General features: G+C 39.3%; 1 protein-coding gene across 1 annotated transcript in view; it reads right to left on the bottom strand.

The window, feature by feature from the left end:
• Positions 1-513: 513 nt before the first annotated feature.
• Positions 514-21,746, bottom strand: part of LOC306888454 (neurexin-2-like) — a gene marked incomplete at its 3' end in the record, with an annotated part of 552,351 nt that continues 531,118 nt past the window's right edge. Inside the window, exons 19-21 of the mRNA XM_079446766.1 lie at positions 15,834-16,156; positions 12,929-13,007; positions 514-815 (exon numbers count right to left, since the gene is read on the bottom strand). Of these exons, the coding sequence (XP_079302892.1) occupies positions 514-815; positions 12,929-13,007; positions 15,834-16,156 (704 nt within the window). The remainder of the gene's footprint in view (positions 816-12,928; positions 13,008-15,833; positions 16,157-21,746) is intronic.

Below are 21,746 nucleotides of genomic sequence, written 5' to 3'. Positions count from 1 at the left end.
GTCACCTATGCCAGGCCATTCCAGCTGAACTGCTCTCGTTCCCAAACGATTTTCAACCGCATCCAATGCTCTGATGGAGCAACAATGGATCGCCCAAACAGCCTGGCATACGCGGGTGTTTTGACATCAGGTTAGGAGAAGATCTGAATATAGAGGACTCACGTAGTATTTACAAAGAACAAACTAGAGCGTCAAATTACATGTGAGGAAAAATCCACTTTTCTTCAATACAAAACGTTTGCAGAGTTTTTTTTTTTTGTAATAGGGATTAACTATCAAAAATGGAAATGAGGGAGGGGATGATTCCGAACCCTAGACGCTTTTGAACTCTTTAGCTCTTGCTGGAAATGAGGCCAACAGCTAGACAAGATGGGAAATTAAAGAAGACTGATGTCAGAGCTCTAAATGTGACCAGTAAACTGCAGACAAATACCCGGACCTCCCTTTACATTCCTCATCCTATCTCTCTCCTTCTCCCCCTCGCTTCTGCCTCGGTCCCTCTGGAGGCCGAGCTCAGACGTAATACTCCTTGTCTTTGTTCTTCTTGCTCTTTGTGCCCGTCTTGGCTGCGCCGGGCTGCTTCTCCTTCACTAGGGCGCCATTGCTTTGTGTGGCCGAATTGCTGATGTAGTTGCGACTCTGGTCCACCTGGTAGGAGCCTTCGTCGCGGTTGCGATACTTGTACATGGCGTACAGCAGGATGAGGATGCAGAGGGCGGCTGCGGCCACGATGCCCACCACCATGCCCGTCGTGCTGCTGGATTCTCGGATCACCTCCACCGCTCCTGGAGGCCCTCGGTCCGGCGACGAGGGGTCTGTAGTGGGCACATGGGGGAAATTGGGAGGATACGTTATACCTGGGATGTGCCGGTGCCGCCCGCCATGTTCAGGGTCGCCCGACGGCTGAACAGGCGGCAGCAGCACCTGGTCGCGGGTGTTCATTTTACCCGCGGGGATGTTGGGGCTGCTGTTGATGCCTGGTTTGAGCCGGGACACTGGGGGGGCCGTGGGTGTGAACGAGAGCGGCGGGTGATGGGACTCGGGCAAACGTGCAAAGGGCCGATCGCCTCGGGGGTTCCCGGCCGCGGGGGGAGGGGGGAGTACGGTCCGCTCAGTGACGAGGGGGGAGTTTTTATAGTAGTCCTCATCGTCGGACTCCGTCATCTCGCCCGAGCCGTAGGCCGAGACCTCCATGGGCTCTTCGCAGTCCTCCTGGTCCAGCGGACACGGGGGCCGGCCGGGAAAGGGGAGAGACTCTTTGGTGGTCTCGAGCAAGGTGAGGAAGGGGCGATAGGTCGGGGGCGGGGGAATAACGGGGTAACGAGTCACAATTGACGGGGGGTCAAGGGAATCCACAGTTATAATTGGCAACACTAGTTCACCTCCTAGGATGAAAGAGAGAAGGAACACGGCATTAGTTGGAACCCGAGCAAATTAATGCAAAAGAGAGAGAGAAGAACCATCATTAGAACAGCACTAAGACTTAATAAGGTTAGTTCTAAATTTAAACGTTAGCATCTATTTAAAATCAGACTATAAACAGCTAGGCTAAGGCTAAGGCATTACAGTCGTATACATTACAGGGTTAGAGTAATACAGAGAAACATTAAAACTTAAGCATGTGCTAGACCAGCTAGAATGTACATTCATGTAAAAATCCTACAAAAACAGTTCTACGTCTGTGCTAATGCTAATGCTAGCTGTGCTAACCTCCATTCACTGACTGCATGTTTAAGAAGAGAGCAAACCACATAGTACAGGTCACTTACATCAACAAATTGGCCGCATGATTTTTGCATGAAAAAAAAATTACAAAAAGAAAGCTGTGTAAGATTGTTCTGGGATAGTGATAAACAAATTTCAGCCCATGTTTCAAAGTTGCTAAAGTGTTTTGAATTCATCATTCAGTGAACGTTTTCCCAGAGCTCATAAAGCTCATAATCCCCGCTCCCCATTGGCATGGTGATAGCTTGCTAATGATGAGGATCTATATGCAAAACTTCCCACTCTCACCCCGGGATACCGAAGGTGATATTTTCAAATTACTGTCCCACAAGACCCCCCCCCCAAAACACAGACCAAATCTTTCAAGATAATTATCCATAAGCCTGTCCCTTGGAAATCTCACACCATGAATAACAAAAGCCCATTTTTCCCTGGAACTGGCTTGTCAAGGAATGTCAAAAATGTTAAATTACACAAGACGTATTCAAGTATTCATTAGGATTCAGATCAGATTTGTCAAACAGTTTCATCTGTGGCATCAACACCTGAGACGGAGCATGAATCTAGAAAAACGGGGTGCAGAAGAGATTGTTCTTTTTAAACACATAATGCACATTATTGTTATTCATATGATGAGGCAAATTACTATGACAAACATTGCTTAGGGTGGGAAGGACTGTTTGCTTGTGATCTGTGCGCTTTGCGAAACCTCCTCAAACCATGGCATCAACACGGCACCCTCCCCTTAACCAGCAGAACCTTCAAAAAGACCATCCTGCTTGCATATTGATGAACAGATTCATTAAGCCCAAAGAATCCACCAGGAGAAAAGGTGATATTAACATTCAGAACACACATATGTCTGTTAGAAGCTGAAAAGGAAACAGTATGTTAATGGCATCTTTCACAGAGCCCATCCCACCCAACAGCCCCAGCATAGAGGCATGCGTCTGCGGGCTGAGAGTCTGGGGAATGGTTCGGTATAAAATTAATGCCCGTTCACCGCCAACAAATCTTTTATATCCATTGCTAGAAAAAGCCACTGGAGGCGACCAGCCGTTTAGAGGAACGATCTGTCAAGGGCACCGAATAGAGTCTTATAATTCAGTAACTGACACCGCCAGTTTGTGAATTATACAAGCCCATGTGTTAATGCGCCACTAGGCACAACAATTTTTCCCGCTTTTATTAAATTTGTTGGAATATCTTACAATACGCAAGGAAATCCAGAGCAATCTGTTCCCAGAGAGGGCAGAATCGATCAATCGTGGGAGAGGAACCTTAAATCTTGATGATTACCTTCTAGTATCTTCTCTAAAATGCATTTGAAGGAGAATTGATGGAAACGAGCGAAAAGATCTGAATGATGAACCTTCTCAAACCGTCAATCCGCAGACGCACAAGTCAGTGAATGTGTGCACAACCCAATGTTCGTGACAAATCTCGTTATAGAGTAGAAATCATTGTTCCAGTAGTCTGTGATTGGTCAAAGTTTGCCTCCTGTGACAGTTGCGTTGACAACAAGAAAAACATCAGAATAGCATCATGACTCATGTGTACAAACGAATATCTCTCATGCTCAGCGCAGTGCCGTTCTCACTTGTTTCATGATGATTGTCTGGAGTGAGTAAGTGCCACCGTGAGCACCATCAGTAACTGGAGTAATGATTGCAGCTTTATTCATGCTTTTATTTTTTAAAACTGCAACAAATGACACTAAAGTCTGTCTGTTGCAAATCCATCGCGAGTGATGGAAGTTAAGCCAGACAAACTACCAGAGACATACTCTACTTTAACTGGAAAATTAAATGTCATTAATAGTGAGAATTGCATAGAATTAAATCATAATAATCCTGAACTAGAGCACCTACGTCAACTCAGAGTAAAAATACACACTTTTCTTTGCTTAAACTGCAGTTTTGAGATGGAGAAAATGAAAATACAAGCAGCAAACACAGCAACAAAACAAAAGGAAACATCTCTGAAAGCTCTTTCTCTCCTTCACAGAATTCATGATCAGTCTTGGGTAAGTTACTCTGAACAAGTCATTAATTACTAGCTACAATTACTAGCTACTAATTACATCTTCGACAGTGTAATTAGATTACTATATTTCAAAAAGTAATGCATGCCATATCAACCTCGACCAGTTGAACAACACAAGGACAGACATGAAATGTCTCTTTTAATTATTTCAAATAAATAAAGTTGCATAAATGATTCTTGAGATTACCAATTTTATATTAAAACAGATTTTCTTTTAGATGTTACATTGCTATGTTAAATCCACTATTGTTTTATATAGATTATGTTTCACAGCTTATAAAGTATTTAATGCAATTACATCAGACATAACAGTAACTCAATTACAGAAAAATCAAGAGTAATCCTTCTCAGTAATTAGTTACATTACACCCAATATTGTTCATGATTCTGAACTCTAAACCTAAATGCACTGCAAAAGATTATATTCTTCCACATTTCACTTGTTTTGTAGTACAAATATCTAAACTTCCTTAAATCAAGTTGCATTTATTTGAGAAGCAAAATTAAGACATTAAGTCTTGTTTACTGAAAAAATGTATCAAAATTAAGTGACTTAATGCTTTTAGTTTTTATAAACTATCCACCAGTGGGGTCAGAAAAATAAACTTAATTCAAATGGAAAACAAGTTTATTTTTCTGATCTCATCAGCAGATATTTCATGTTTAAAGCGTAAACACTTAAGATTTTTTTTTTCTTCAGAAAACAGTAATTATATCTTGATTTGAGAATGATTACATATTTGTACTGGAAAATAAGACAAACATATTAAGGAAGAAGTGTTTTGTCCTGGATGTTTGAGCAGAACCCTGCGAGTTGAACGGATGCTCTACTGGATCACATTAATGACAAGATGAGCAACACAATGAAAGAGATTTCTATGCCCAGAAAAAACGTTCTGCGTTTTTGGACATTCAGGAGCCTGTTTACATCCACGCGCAGTAATGAAAGCTGGAAATGTGACTGCTTTTTGCCATAGGCGCTCAGGCCACGGGGAAGGTTGAGATTGGAGCTGTCTCTCTCTTAGCTAATTTGATTTTGAAGCTGAACACTAGAGCGATGGCGGGGGTGAGACCGACCCGATGCTTAATAATTGACGACAGAAGACACCGGGAGCCCAGATGCTCAGAGAGACTGAGATTAACCTCTATAAATGTACTCGCTTCACATCAAACCACAAATTTCATATGCAGCATGCTGAAATATTCATGTTTGTTTTGTTATACTTGCTTCTGCAACTAATAAATTAAGAATATCTTGATTATATTCGAAGAGACACAGAGCTGCTTTATTGTTTCTATTAAGCCAATGAAACCAATTTATAAAGCTATAAATCAAAACATGCTTCTTGTTCTTATATATATATATATATATATATATATATATATATATATATATATATATATACATATATGTTTTTTCGGTAACACTTTACGGTAAGGGTCCATGAATTACCATGAATTCATGCATAAATTAATATGTGAAGCATGCATTACTTCATGCATTAATATCTCATGAATTATCAGGAACTAACATGAGTTCAAAGTCTTTCATTCATGACTTCATGGATGAACAACACCTTAATTAAGACATTAACTAAGGTGAGTACATCATCATGATTTATGATTTATTACGCATGATCATGATCATTGGAAGGCCTCATATATAATGCATGTATATGAAGGATAAATGCTTCACTGCATCCAGTGTTGTTAACTAAAACTATTCAAATCACTTTTGTTTACTGCATATAAATATATCAATATTTAGATAAATAGAATTATTAAATGAAAAAAAATTAGAAAATTGGAAATGTTGCCTTGGGAACTAACTGAAATAAGTTAAAGTACTAACATTAAATAAAAACGAATAAAAAGGGCAAAAGCCCATAGAAAATGTCAGTCAGACAGTTGTGTGTTTGTGTGTAAAACCTGTGTTATACTTTCCGTGTGTGCAATCTGGATGCGTACACGGACAGCGCGGACGTGGACTACTTGTATTTATACTACCAAAAGTGTGCGCTGGTGGTCCGCTCTGCGGACGTGTTCCATACATGCACAGTAGATCGGCTTGAACAGCAAACAAACGTGCGTTATTGCACGTCTTTATATTGTTTTATTGACAGATTGTAGAAGCGCGGTTAGCAACGAGCGTCTTCACACAGCCTGTGCATGTGCAGTTGGTGCTTTTGTAGCCTACTGACCACACGTACTTAGTCTGACTGTTAAACACACAAGTACAAGGGTATCTCGTGTTTGTGTGTAACAGTCAAACTGTAGTGTGTTTGTGTGTAACAGCCAGACTGTAGTGTGTTTGTGTGTAACAGTCAGACTGTCTCATGTTTGTAACAGTCAGACTGTCGCGTGTTTGTGTGTAACAGTCAGACGGTAGTGTGTTTGTGTTTAACAGTCAGACTGTAGTGTGTTTGTGTGTAACAGTCAGACTGTATCGTGTTTGTGTGTTACAGTCACACTGTAGTATGTTTGTGTGTAACAGTCAGACTGCAGTGTGTCTGCGTGTAACAGCCAGACTGTCTCCAGTTTGTGTGTTACAGTCAGACTGTAGTGTGTTTGTGTGTAACAGTCAGACTGTCTCATGTTTGTAACAGTCAGACTGCCGCGTGTTTGTGTGTAACAGTCAGACTGTCTCATGTTTGTGTGTTACAGTCAGACTGCAGTGTGTTTGTGTGTAACAGTCAGACTGTTAGGGGTGTAACAGTCAGACTGATGCGTGTTTTGTGTGTAATAGTCAGACTGACGTGTGTTTGTGTTTAACAGTCAAACTGTAGTGTGTTTGTGTTTAACAGTCAGACTGTCCTATGTTTGTGTGTTACAGTCAGACTGTAGTGTGTTTGTGTGTAACAGTCATACTGTAGTGTGTTTTCTGTAACAGCCAGACTATAGTGTTTGTGTTACAATCAGACTGTAGTGTGTTTGTGTGTAACAGTCAGACTGTAGTGTGTTTGTGTGTAACAGTCATACTGTAGTGTGTTTTTCTGTTTGTGTGTTACAGTCAGACTGTAGTGTTTGTGTTACAGTCAGACTGTAGTGTGTCTGCATGTAACAGCCAGACGGTCTCCAGGTTGTGTGTTACAGTCAGACTGTAGTGTGTTTGTGTGTAACAGTCAGACTGTCTCATGTTTGTAACAGTCAGACTGTTGCATGTTTGTGTGTAACAGTCAGACTGTAGTGTGTGTGTGTGTGTGTGTGTGTGTGTGTGTGTGTGTGTGTGTGTGTGTGTGTGTAACAGTCAGACTGTAGTGTGTTTGTGTGTAACAGTCAGACTGTCTCATGTTTGTAACAGTCAGACTGCTGCGTGTTTGTGTGTAACAGTCAGACTGTCTCATGTTTGTGTATTACAGTCAGACTGCAGTGTGTTTGTGTGTAACAGTCAGACTGTTACGCGTGTAACAGCCAGACTGTCTCCAGGTTGTGTGTTACAGTCAGACTGTAGTGTGTTTGTGTGTAACAGTCAGACTGTCTCATGTTTGTAACAGTCAGACTGTCGCGTGTTTGTGTGTAACAGTCAGACTGTAGTGTGTTTGTGTTTAACAGTCAGACTGTAGTGTGTTTGTGTGTAACAGTCAGACTGTAGTGTGTTTGTGTTTAACAGTCAGACTGTCCTGTGTTTGTGTGTTACAGTCAGACTGTAGTGTTTGTGTTTAACAGTCAGACTGTCCTGTGTTTGTGTGTTACAGTCAGACTGTAGGGTTTGTGTTACAGTCAGACTGTTGTGTGTTTGTGTGTAACAGTCAGACTGTCTCATGTTTGTAACAGTCAGACCGTAGTGTGTTTGTGTTTAACAGTCAGACTGTAGTGTGTTTGTGTGTAACAGTCAGACTGTAGTGTGTTTGTGTGGACCAGTCAGATTGTCTCATGTTTGTAACAGTCAGACTGTCGCGTGTTTGTGTGTAACAGTCAGACGGTAGTGTGTTTGTGTTTAACAGTCAGACTGTAGTGTGTTTGTGTGTAACAGTCAGACTGTATCGTGTTTGTGTGTTACAGTCACACTGTAGTATGTTTGTGTGTAACAGTCAGACTGCAGTGTGTCTGCGTGTAACAGCCAGACTGTCTCCAGTTTGTGTGTTACAGTCAGACTGTAGTGTGTTTGTGTGTAACAGTCAGACTGTCTCATGTTTGTAACAGTCAGACTGTCGCGTGTTTGTGTGTAACAGTCAGACTGTAGTGTGTTTGTGTGTAACAGTCAGACTGTAGTGTGTTTGTGTGTAACAGTCAGACTGTAGTGTGTTTGTGTGTAACAGTCATACTGTAGAGTGTTTTTCTGCAACAGTCAGACTGTAGTGTTTGTGTGTAACAGTCAGACTGCAGTGTGTCTGCGTGTAACAGCCAGACTGTCTCCAGTTTGTGTGTTACAGTCAGACTGTAGTGTGTTTGTGTGTAACAGTCAGACTGTCTCATGTTTGTAACAGTCAGACTGCCGCGTGTTTGTGTGTAACAGTCAGACTGTCTCATGTTTGTGTGTTACAGTCAGACTGCAGTGTGTTTGTGTGTAACAGTCAGACTGTTAGGGGTGTAACAGTCAGACTGACGCGTGTTTTGTGTGTAATAGTCAGACTGACGTGTGTTTGTGTTTAACAGTCAGACTGTCCTATGTTTGTGTGTTACAGTCAGACTGTAGTGTGTTTGTGTGTAACAGTCATACTGTAGTGTGTTTTTCTGTAACAGCCAGACTATAGTGTTTGTGTTACAATCAGACTGTAGTGTGTTTGTGTGTAACAGTCAGACTGTAGTGTGTTTGTGTGTAACAGTCATACTGTAGTGTGTTTTTCTGTTTGTGTGTTACAGTCAGACTGTAGTGTTTGTGTTACAGTCAGACTGTAGTGTGTCTGCATGTAACAGCCAGACGGTCTCCAGGTTGTGTGTTACAGTCAGACTGTAGTGTGTTTGTGTGTAACAGTCAGACTGTCTCATGTTTGTAACAGTCAGACTGCTGCGTGTTTGTGTGTAACAGCCAGACTGTCTCATGTTTGTGTGTTACAGTCAGACTGCAGTGTGTTTGTGTGTAACAGTCAGACTGACGCGTGTTTGTGTGTAATAGTCAGACTGACGTGTGTTTGTGTTTAACAGTCAAACTGTAGTGTGTTTGTGTTTAACAGTCAGACTGTCCTATGTTTGTGTGTTACAGTCAGACTGTAGTGTGTTTGTGTGTAACAGTCATACTGTAGTGTGTTTTTCTGTAACAGCCAGACTGTAGTGTTTGTGTTACAATCAGACTGTAGTGTGTTTGTGTGTAACAGTCAGACTGTAGTTTGTTTGTGTGTAACAGTCATACTGTAGTGTGTTTTTCTGTAACAGTCAGACTGTAGCGTTTGTGTTACAGTCAGACTGTAGTGTGTCTGCGTGTAACAGCCAGACTGTCTCCAGGTTGTGTGTTACAGTCAGACTGTAGTGTGTTTGTGTGTAACAGTCAGACTGTCTCATGTTTGTAACAGTCAGACTGTCGCGTGTTTGTGTGTAACAGTCAGACTGTAGTGTGTTTGTGTTTAACAGTCAGACTGTAGTGTGTTTGTGTGTAACAGTCAGACTGTAGTGTGTTTGTGTTTAACAGTCAGACTGTCCTGTGTTTGTGTGTTACAGTCAGACTGTAGTGTTTGTGTTTAACAGTCAGACTGTCCTGTGTTTGTGTGTTACAGTCAGACTGTAGGGTTTGTGTTACAGTCAGACTGTTGTGTGTTTGTGTGTAACAGTCAGACTGTCTCATGTTTGTAACAGTCAGACTGTAGTGTGTTTGTGTTTAACAGTCAGACTGTAGTGTGTTTGTGTGTAACAGTCAGACTGTAGTGTGTTTGTGTGGACCAGTCAGATTGTCTCATGTTTGTAACAGTCAGACTGCCGCGTGTTTGTGTGTAACAGTCAGACTGTCTCATGTTTGTGTGTTACAGTCAGACTGCAGTGTGATTGTGTGTAACAGTCAGACTGTTGCGTGTGTAACAGTCAGACTGATGCGTGTTTGTGTGTAATAGTCAGACTGATGTGTGTTTGTGTTTACTTTACTTACTTTACTTTACTTTTGTCATTTAGCAGACGCTTTTGTCCAAAGCGACTTACAAATAAGAAAAAGTAACAAACTAAAAAGTTACAACTCTATAAATACTATCTACCCACATATTTCAGAAAATAAAGAAATTAAATAAAATTGACACATGCATATAAGAACATTTCAATAATAAACATATCAATGAAAAAATTAAATAAAAAGCGATAATACTATCCCTTGCCGGTGTCCCTGCCCGGTGGAGTCGCACGGTAGAGTCGATGGTCTTTACACGCTTTACTTTTTTACTTTTGTCATTTAGCAGACGCTTTTGTCCAAAGCGACTTACAAATAAGAAAAAGTAACTAAAACTAAAAAGTTACAACTCTATAAATACTATCTACCCACATATTTAAGAAAATAAAGAAATTAAATAAAATTGACACATGCATATAAGAACATTTCAATAATAAACATATCAATGAAAAAATTAAATAAAAAGCGATAATACTATCCCTTGCCGGTGTCCCTGCCCGGTGGAGTCGCACGGTAGAGTCGATGGTCTTTACACTCTTTACTTTTTTACTTTTGTCATTTAGCAGACGCTTTTGTCCAAAGCGACTTACAAATAAGAAAAAATTAACAGTCAAACTGTAGTGTGTTTGTGTTTAACAGACAGACTGTCCTGTGTTTGTGTTGCAGTCAGACTGTAGTGTGTTTGTGTGTAACAGTCATACTGTAGTGTGTTTTTCTGTAACAGTCAGACTGTAGTGTTTGTGTTACAGTCAGACTGCAGTGTTTGTGTTACAGTCAGACTGAAGTGTGTTTGTGTGTAACAGTCAGACTGTAGTGTTTGTGTTACAGTCAGACTGTAGTGTGTTTGTGTGTAACAGTCAGACTGTAGTGTTTGTGTTACAGTCAGACTGCAGTGTTTGTGTTACAGTCAGACTGTAGTGTGTTTGTGTGTAACAGTCAGACTGCAGTGTTTGTGTTACAGTCAGACTGTAGTGTGTTTGTGTGTAACAGTCAGACTGTAGTGTGTTTGTGTGTACCAGTCAGACTGTCTCATGTTTGTAACAGTCAGACTGTCGCATGTTTGTGTGTAACAGCCAGACTGTCTCATGTTTGTGTGTTACAGTCAGGCTGTAGTGTGTTTGTGTTTAACAGTCAGACTGTCATGTGTGTAACAGTCAGACTGACGAGTGTTTGTGTGTAATAGTCAGACTGACGTGTGTTTGTGTGCAACAGTCAGACTGTAGTGATTTTGTGTTTAACAGTCAGACTGTAGTGTGTTTGTGTGTAACAGTCAGACTGTAGTGTGTTTGTGTGTAACAGTCAGACTGTAGTGTGTTTGTGTGTACCAGTCAGACTGTCTCATGTTTGTGTTTTACAGTCAGACTGACGCGTGTTTGTGTGTAATAGTCAGACTGACGTGTGTTTGTGTGCAACAGTCAGACTGTAGTGTATTTGTGTTTAACAGTCAGACTGTAGTGTGTTTGTGTGTAACAGTCAGACTGTAGTGTGTTTGTGTGTAACAGTCAGACTGTAGTGTGTTTGTGTGTACCAGTCAGACTGTCTCATGTTTGTGTTTTACAGTCAGACTGACGCGTGTTTGTGTGTAATAGTCAGACTGACGTGTGTTTGTGTGCAACAGTCAAACTGTAGTGTGTTTGTGTTTAACAGTCAGACTGTCCTGTGTTTGTGTGTTACAGTCAGACTGTAGTGTGTTTGTGTGTAACAGTCAGACTGTCTTGTGTTTGTGTGTAACAGTCAGACTGTAGTGTGTTTGTGTAACAGTCATACTGTAGTGTTTCTGTGTGTAACAGTAAGACTGTAGTGTGTTTGTGTGTAACAGACTGTAGTGTTTGTGTGGAACAGTCAGATTGTTATGTGATTGTAGTTTCAGCTAATTATAAACTAGAGAATGGTTGGCAGGCTCCAGTGAATGATGTAGTTAGGAGCTTCTAATGAGGGCAGAGATTAATTAGCCCATGGAAATCAGCTGAGATGAGGGATGTTTCTGTGGGACCCTGGAGCAGAAACGCAATGCAGAGATCCATCCGTATCTCTCTGCTTTGTCTGTGGCTCATCCATCTCCCATGATACAGCAAACGTGAGGAACATGCTGATGGCAGTCACAGCCTCTCTCTCTCTCACACTCTCATCTCTGTGTTTGATTTGTAACTTAATTTTTCTTGTTTTCTTTTACTTTGTTGTCCAGCATTTGACGGTGAGTCACACAATTTGTTTGCTATCTTTGTCCTTCTGTCTGCTCCTGTGTGCAATAGAAATATTTGCTTTCAAAAAAATAGATGAACTGCTGCTCACACTCAGATGGTTGCTATGGCGTGCCTTGGAGGTTGCTAGGGCATTCTGAGTGGTTCCTGAAACATTCTTGGTGGTTGTTAGGAAGACGCTGGCCTGTTGCTAAGGTGTTATCAGTGGTTTCTATGTAGTGGATAGCTGGATTCTGGCAATTTATGAAACAAGTGACAAGTCTCCTAACACATCAAACACATGACCTGAGACCGCACGAATACATCAGATCTGTGCCCTTGTGCTGCATTAGTGAAGCGTGTCATGAGATCTGACCGCAAACACACCAACTGATGATAAAACCACCTCGTTACCTCAATAACTACTCCAGTGTATGGTTAAATCTCATCCATATGAGCTGACAGACAGACATCAGCCCAAACACACACGATTCGTTCACAACACCACTAATAAACAGCCCTGACATTACACACACCTACTTCATGAGCAAACTATGTAATACAACTCGTTTTCAGAATATACATTCAAAGGAGTTTGAGTTTATTAAAAACATGACTTGAACATGAGTAAATAATCTCATTTAGTTTCCTTAATTTATATTTATTATAAATTATACTTGTAATTGATCAGGCTCCAGCAATCAAAGCTACTATTTGAAATTAAAATGATCAAAGACATTGTATGGTACAATATACATTTATTAATAAATTCAAACCATAAGAGTTCCAACTAAATTACATTAATTTAGGTTCAATCTGTGACTGTCATCTTGAATTGAGGCATATTTTGTCCAATCACAGCTGCACACTGGATGAGATTGTGTGAGTGTGTGTGTGTGTGTGGGTTTACAGCATATAAAAACACACTTGAATGGTAATACTGACTCACCATTTCCAGGCTCACACTCCTCGAGATCTTCATCATCACTCGGACATTCTGCTGACGCTACTAACAGATCGTCAGTATTCTGCAGAGAAAGAGACACAAGACAGTCAGTACAGTGTCCTTCTTCAATATAATGAATTAAAAATACATCAAACACCAAACACATTCACAGAGACAGCTGTCATGTGATGATACGTCACACTCTCTGACTGCAGCTCTGTGAATCTCTGTTTTCAGTCCATTAATGAGGTGTCCAAGTGTAAATATATACTGTCATATCTGAACCACAGCTGCCAGACACAGTGTCTGACATCATTCTCATCCATTTCTCATGACACGTCAAACTCATTTCAGCATCTGAACATATCGAGAAAATGAGTCTCTCTGAGGAAAACACACAGTCAGCAGTGAAACTCATCTTTATTCAACCATCAGAGAGATTCTCCAGCAGAACTTAGAACTTCTGATTAGACCTGTGATTGACAACACGTTCCTCTGTCTGTCCATCCATATCTCTATCTGTCCGTCCATCTGTCTATCTTTCCATTTGTCTGTCCATCCATCTGTCTATCTTTCTGTCCATCTGTCTGTCTGTCCATCCATCCATCTCTCTTTCTATCTATCTGTCCATCCATCTGTCTATCTTTCCATTTGTCTGTCCATCTGTCTATCTGTCCGTCCATCCATCTGTTTATCTGTGCGTCCCTCTATCTGTCTGTCCGTCCATTTGTCTGTCCATCCATCTGTCTATCTTTCTGTCCGTCCATCTATCTGTCCATCCATCGATCTGTCCATCTGTCTCTCTTTCTAGTACACGCATAGTTCACTACTGTTGCACTCATGTCTGTCAGGGTCAAAACTCAAACCATAAAACAATCAGCTAATTGCCAAGGCAACGATTCTCATTTAGTTAATGTACTAAAATAGCAAACCACAAAAATAAAATAATAATAATAATAAAAAAACTGAAACAAAAATGAATGAAAACTGACTGTTCACAACAACATATGTATACTAATTCATTTTAACAGTCACTAATCAGTACACTAATCTGTAAACTAACCTAAACTCTAATTAAACCTTTATTGTAAAGCTACCTTGAGTTTGCAGAAAGGCGCTATATAAATTAAAATTATTATTATTATTATTTAAAAAACCTTAAAATCATATTCTGCACTGATTGTTATTCAACTATTTAGGAATACAAACTCTTCTAAAATGCAATTATGATGATAAAACAGTATACATGAATAAGTGTATGCACAGAATTAGTAGTGTGTGTTAGTTCTGGTCAGTGAGTCTGGTCTCCTGAATGCTTGGATCGGCCGTTTGACTGTGAACTGGACGAGGAGATCGTTCTCAGCAGATTTATTTGATGCTCGCTTTCGCTGAACTAGCCGCAGGACACAATCCTGTTTTATTTTAATTAGTTCTGAGAAGCTGCAAACTATTGTACTTATTTATTTAATAAAGTGATATTTATTAGAGACTACATCATTTGGAACGCCTCAGATCAAAATCCTATTTCAGCTTCACATGTTTCTGTAACCCAACATGGCATTTCAGTCGTACAGATCCGTTTAATTCGTCCTCTGCTCAGCGAATGCATTAACGCCACAGACTCGGAAACCATTCCCGGTGGAAAAGGCTTTTTTTTTTCAGATATTAATGGGCCAATGTTTTGAATGTTTTGTTGCCATACTCAAATGTCTCTTCTTCCTGTTTGTGAACCACAGAGCTGGCTTTGAATGCTCTCTCAGTACAGGAAGAGGAAAGCTGATAACCACAGGCAAGCGCCGGCGTGTGTTTTCATGTGAGATGAGTTATAGGATCCGGTATACAGTCGGTATACACTGAGAACATTTAAGATGGCTGCGGGTCACTGCTGTACATCTGACATTTCTGAGGGTTATTTTGAGACTGTACGCAGACTGTAGGCCCGTCCCGTCACGACAGCTTCATTTAAACACAGCACAAACAAACGTTTCAGACCTTCAGAAACTGACACTGCTGGAGCAGCGCCACAGCTAAAGATCTGCAGAATGAAGTTACTTCTATTGTATTTCTACATCAGTCAAGGAATCATTCTGAATCAAACCACCATCGAGACACTTAAAAGAGGATTTCAGGTGAATTATAATAAACTCTCTGCTAGACTGAACAATTTATCACAATAAATCTAAATTATGATCTGGCTTAGTGTGACTATAAAATCACGCTGCGTGTTTCAGAGGGAAGAAGAGAAGCTTTCAGGCTTTCTGCAGTTTTCTGTCAAAATAAAATATAAATATAATAGTAATAAAAAAGTATATATATTCTTAAATGATTATAAATATTACAATAGCAACATTTCTTATTTTGTTTTAAATAGGCCTAGTAGTTTATAGTTTTATTTTGCATCATCATCATCATCATTTTATAGTCATATTGATACATATTAACAAAATTATGTGGCAAAATGTGCAGTCACAAAAAAATAGTAATATTTCTTATTTTTATTTTAAAAATGTATATTTTATTAAATAATAATAATAATTAATTAAATGCATATTTATTTCATATCTGCAGAATGAATATATTGTGATATAATCACAAAACCTTGGACAAAATGTGCAGTTCTACAAAAACAAAACAAAAAGAACAAACAAAGGCAAATTATTTAAAATCATATCATAAATCACAATTTTTATCATAAAAATTGCAATTGGATTTTCACCCCAAATCCTGTGTTGAGCATCGCAGGAATTAATCCTGATACTTATTTAAAAAAAAAAAAAATTCTTATCAAAAAGAAAATAACTTTTCCCACATCTTTTGACTTTTGCACAAGTGTTTGCTCCTGTTTTCTCCGTTTGATCTCAGACTGTGTTACTGCAGTGTGAGTGTTTTCACATGCGCACATACTGACCTGCGTGACGCTGTCTCTCATGGTGGGCGAGCGCTGTTTGCGGGTGGTGGTGGTGGCCATGGTGGTGGTGGTCTCCATGATGGTGGTGGACATGTCTGCGAGCGGCGTGGTGGAGGTGGTGTCAGTGTTCATGACGGAGGGCACGTCTCCCACCAGACGCAGGTTGCCCTGCACCTGAACGTTCGGGTCGCCCTCGGCTGCCAGCTTCAGCACCTGTAGGCCGTTATAGTACAGCCCCGAGATCTGACCCTGGAAGTTACGGCCCTTCTCGCCGCCGCCCACCTTAATGAACGCCTGGCTGTTGAAGATCGTCAGCTGCCGACCTGCGGAGAGCAAGAAACACACCCCAGCCATCAGCGTCCGGTCAGTGACGGACACACGCACGGAAAAACACCGCAAACCTCCGTCCCGATAACACGCCTGATCAGCTCTGAATCCACAGCCGGACACTGAATCATACAAGGCCTTACTGCATCTTGATATTATTGCATTGTTTCATATTAGTGTGCCTTGTATCGTTTGATTTGGCTCTTATAATACATTAATGGTAAATAAATAAAAATGGAAAACAAAGAAAACCACAAAAAAAGAAGGAAGAAAAATAAATAGAAAAATAGAAAGACAAACTAATTACTAAAAAAAAGAAAAATAAAGAACAAAAAAGAAAAAAAATCTAAATTAATTCAAATAGACAAATAATGAAAAAAACACATAGAAGAAAAAAAGAACATCTAAAAACAAATTAATTAAAACAAAATGAAAAATAATCACAAATAAATAAAATATGAAGGAAACAAAAAAGGAAAAAAAGACAGAACAACGAATGATTAAAAAAATAGAATGAAAAATAATAAAAATAAATATATTAATCAAAATAACATCTATCTATCTATCTATCTGTCTGTCTGTCTGTCTGTCTGTCTGTCTGTCTGTCTATTTATCTATCTATCTATCTGTCTATCTGTCTGTCTGTCTGTCTGTCTGTCTGTCTGTCTGTCTGTCTGTCTGTCTATTTGTCTATCTATCTATCTATCTATCTATCTATCTGTCTATCTGTCTGTCTGTCTGTCTGTCTGTCTGTCTGTCTGTCTGTCTGTCTGTCTGTCTGTCTGTCTGTCTGTCTGTCTGTCTATCTATCTATCTATCTATCTATCTATCTATCTATCTATCTATCTATCTCTCTGTCTGTCTGTCTGTCTGTCTGTCTGTCTGTCTGTCTATCTATCTGTCTGTCTGTCTGTCTGTCTGTCTGTCTGTCTGTCTGTCTATCTATCTGTCTGTCTATCTGTCTGTCTGTCTGTCTGTCTGTCTGTCTATCTATCTATCTGTGTGTGTGTGTGTCTTATATGTATCTAATTGTACAGTTTGATATAATTATGTCATATAATTTGGTTTTGTATCATATACTGTATCATTGAGTTAGTGGTTGACCTCGCTTGTGTTACTGAGAGTGAGGTTTGCTGAGTATCAGCAGTTTCTCTCTCATTCATACGCCATCATCATCCTCATCTCCATGGAAACGTCAAGCGGGCAGAATGACCTTTGGAGGGTTTCAGAGACGAGAGACGGACAGAATGAATAAGATGATGATGGGAAATATTCATAAAGCAGCTGATGATGAAAGATGCACAGCAAGCAAAGGAAAGCGGTTTGTGAGACGGACGGTGTTTGATTCTGTCGGGTTTAATGCTTTAATGTTGCCTCTGATGATGATGATGATGGATTGGTGAGGAGATGAAGAGCGCACACACACACACACACTGGGTCCGTCACACATCTCCACCTCTGTGAATGGGTTTGACTCTTTGATCCTGAGTAATAAATTCATAAATGTTCCTCTCTTCTCCTCCTGTGAGATTTTTACATCCGACCGTTCAGAGCGAGCGACCGGAGAGATCTCTGTCAATCAGTGCGTCTGACATCATTTAACGGATCTGAGCACGACTACGAAATCCCCAGAGAATGGACACATCCAGCAGTGTGAATTCATGATCTGAGCTTCGCAAAACATCTCCCATTGTCTGCAGAAACATCAGCGAGTCGAGGGAAGACGCTCTGAGGACAGAGAGCCTGAAGAGGTCAGCGACGCGCAGGAGAGAGAAAGAAAAAGACAAATGAATATAAATGAAAAATTAAGGGAAAAAAAACTGTTAAAAAAAACATTAATTAAAATAGAAAAAGATAGAGGAGGTAAGAAAGTAGGTAAAAAAAAAAACACACACACACACATGTGAAAATAAATAAATACATGCATACAAAGATAAAGGAAAAAATAAATAAATGAATAAATAACAATAAAGAAACAATAAATAAAAACAAAACAAAAAACTAAGAAAAACACACCAAGTAATATGAAATATAAATAAGTAAACAGATAAATAAACAGAAAGAATAAATAAACAAAAAAGGACAAAATACTAAAAACAAAAATAAATAATTAAAAAAGAAAAACAATCAGAAAAAGAAGGAAAAAAATAAACAAATAAACAAGAGAGAAAGAATAAACAAACAATGTTTCCAACTACCAGTGACTCTGAAGATGATCATTACTCTCCTTCATGACATTAAACCTGTATGACTTGTTTTCTTTGGTCAAACATAAAACATTGAGACATTTCTCAGAATATCTTCTTTCTCTTCTTTATATCTTTGCTTTCTCTTCTTTATATCTTTGCTTTCTCTTCTTTAAATGATGAAAGAATGTTCATTTGTGGGTGAACACCGAGAGCAGAGTGAGTGCCGTCTGCTGTGCAGATGAGTTTCTTCTCTTTATAAAGGCAAAATAAACTCACAGATGAAAGACGAGTGAAAAGAGCAGTGCTCCGTAATTACGGCGCGAGCGGGTCATCAGTGTGAGTGTGTGTGACTAATGCACAAACCGCCTGAACGCTGCTGAGGTGTAATGATACCATCGCTGTATTTCTGTGTGTGAGTGGGTGAGGTCGTCTCCTCTGATCCAGAGCACTGGAGTGGGTGTTTGATCTGGTGACCCGTGTCCTTCACCAGCAGGCATGAAGGTTGTGAAACTGAAGTTCTGGAAAGAAAGTTTCCTTCTTCTTCTGCTGCGTTTGCTTCTTCTGAGATGTTTCCTCCTCAACAATATACAGATGGAGGGGATATGAGTGGTTGCCGGGGTCTCAGGTTGTTGCTATGGTGGCTTTTACCGCATCACCGCATCATACAGTTCTGGGTGGTTGCCAGGCAAAGTCCATCCTCAAGAAGTCTATATTATGTAAAATTTAGATATTATATTAATCTATATTAGTGATGCACTGAAATTAATTTTGTAACCAAAACCGAAATTAAAATTTTCTCTTAACTGGAAACAGAAAATTATGTTTGTTTAGTAATCAATGGATTATTCAAATAAATAAACATTTAAATTGCACACATGGCAGTTTTTATATCAACTTTTAGTGGTATATTAATTTGTTGTTGAGATTTAAACATTTAAATGACAGCTGTAATAAACATTTGTTTTCATGACTTATTCAAACATGCATTAAATACTGAAGAACAGGGTCAGTAAAATATAATGAATATATAATATAGTGCATATATTGTGGGAAATTAGTTATTTTTCTAGCTGATTATGGAGTTTATGGTGATTGAATATCTTTTCTGTGGTAAATGTGACATTATTGATCTCAAGCTGTTTTATTGACGTATTCCTGTGGCTGAATCACTGATTGATGGATTCTATTATTCATGATTGATTTCAGTAAGTTGTTCTCTTTCTGATGTTTCATCATGTTTATTTGCTGCTGTAACTAGTAGTAAAGAGGAAGAGATGATCTGTCGCCACACATTACAAAGCCATGTTTACTGTTTGAATTTAGAGATAAAACTGACATAATTTGTAAGACTTTGACTTTGTTTAATATCAAAAGTAACATAACAAATCTCTACAAATAATGTCTAGTGAAGTTCTGTTCATGCATCAACTGAAAACAGCAGACTAAAAGATCTAAGATGATCTATTATTTTGGTCAAAACCAGAAATGTTTTTTCAGTTGCCATAATTTCAGTGCATCACCAGTATATGTACATGTGTTTGTGTGTGTGCGTCTGATCTGTGATGGGCTTCACTGGAACTGTGACACAATCCAAAACTGACTCAGAGAACTTAACACAGAGAAGTTTTCCTCCATCACCTCTGTCAGGATGAAGAGAGAGTCCGGTGAGAATATCACGTGTTTCTGCAGCAGTCTGTGTGGAAACCCACGAGCTTTTCTCCAAGCTTCTGTGCTGTCTTATAGAAAAGCCTGTGTACCTTCTCTCTGGAGTCATTTAAAAGTGAGAAAGTGTTCAAACAGAGCCCAAACGCAGTGATTTAGTAGCGGCGCCGGGCGCGTTTCTGCTGTAAAACAAGTGTGTTCTGTGCTCGCATTTCCCTGCTGAGGTCTTTCTTCAGGAACCGAAATAAACAGCACAAAATAAATCAATGCGCTGCGGTTATTTGTAATCTCTGACTGCGTCTCTCGCAGCGGCGTCGGCTCTACAATAAAAAGACGGGAGATGGAGGAGCGTCGGATACAGGAGAAGAGGAAATGATGGAAAGTCATGGGGACGTTTAGAGAGTGATGAACGCCAGCGAAAGGACAAGAGAGAAAAACCGAGGCTCTGAATGGCTTCTGCTGGAATTGAGCTGTTAAACCCTTTTTTTCCTCTTCATTGAGCTGTGGAGGTGCTGCCATCCTGAATTCATAACACTGACACCATCGCCACTCGAGAATGTTCTGTCTGATCTAACTCAACGCCAGACGAGAAAGAGTCGCTCTCACACATTCTCTGGCCTTTTCCACATGAATCCTGTGCAGTCTGGACCATCCTCATTACATCAAACTCATTCAAAATCATTCTCATCATAATCATTCTATAACGATCATAATTGATAATAATCATTTGTATAATGTTATACAGACACATTCAGGACTTTTGTTTTTAAAACAAGACACTACAGGTAAATAGTGTAAAAAAAAAAAAAAAAAAAAACAGAATAGATATACTTCCCCCAGTTAAATGATTACATTAACAACTGCTTTTGTATTACTAGTTTTATAAAATATTATATTTAAAATAGTTAAATATGCACTAATTTGCAGAAACAGCCAGAACAGAAATCTAAAGTCAGGTTCATAATTCTTGTTCAGTTTTGTTGACATATTAGAGCTAAAGGTTTTTACTGAGGGGATTTTACAGTTTTCTTTTTATCGCTACATAATTCAGAAAATACTGTCAACGGACAGAAAACAAAATCATTTTCGCCATGTTTATTTTAGGAATAAAATGTTATAAAAACTATATGATATATCAGCAAACCCCTCAGTAAAATCCTTCAGAATATCAAGAGGAATAAAACTGCTGAAGTGGAGATAAGACTTTTCAAGGTATGGATTGTAATTGAAATATACAGAAGCAAATAGATAAAGTGTAATGAAATAAGTTGAAGTTGAGCTTTATTGTCATTATTGTGACAATAATTGTGACTTTTAAGTGTCTATTTGACTTTATTGTAATTTGGGTGTTTTATTTCCCCTAAATTCACTAAATTCCACTGAATTCAAGTTGCCTAAAATCTCAAAACTAAACTGAAAAAACAAAACAAAAAAAACAATAGTTTGCCTGTAGCGTTTTGCCTTAATTTAACATTTTCCTGCATGTTTATGGGGACTGGTAAAAATGATTAACACGAGAACTGGCATTTATCTCTTGAGAATACAGTCACTGATGGTTCATCCTCAGTAAGAGCAGGAATTAATGACTGACCTTGAGTGCATGAGTTCATAGTCCAAACTGCACTCGCAGACAAACACATGACGCTTCACACAGTACATCAGCACATCATTGCTTCATCATTGACTGTCAGACGTGTAAATGTTAAAGGGACCGTATTCTCTCTGCAAATGCTAC

Source organism: Barbus barbus (genome assembly GCF_936440315.1).
Source record: "Barbus barbus genome assembly, chromosome: 2".
Classification (NCBI taxonomy): Eukaryota; Metazoa; Chordata; class Actinopteri; order Cypriniformes; family Cyprinidae; genus Barbus; species Barbus barbus.
The sequence above is the reverse complement of the archived record's forward strand: the minus strand, read 5'-3'. Positions and strand labels throughout refer to the sequence as shown.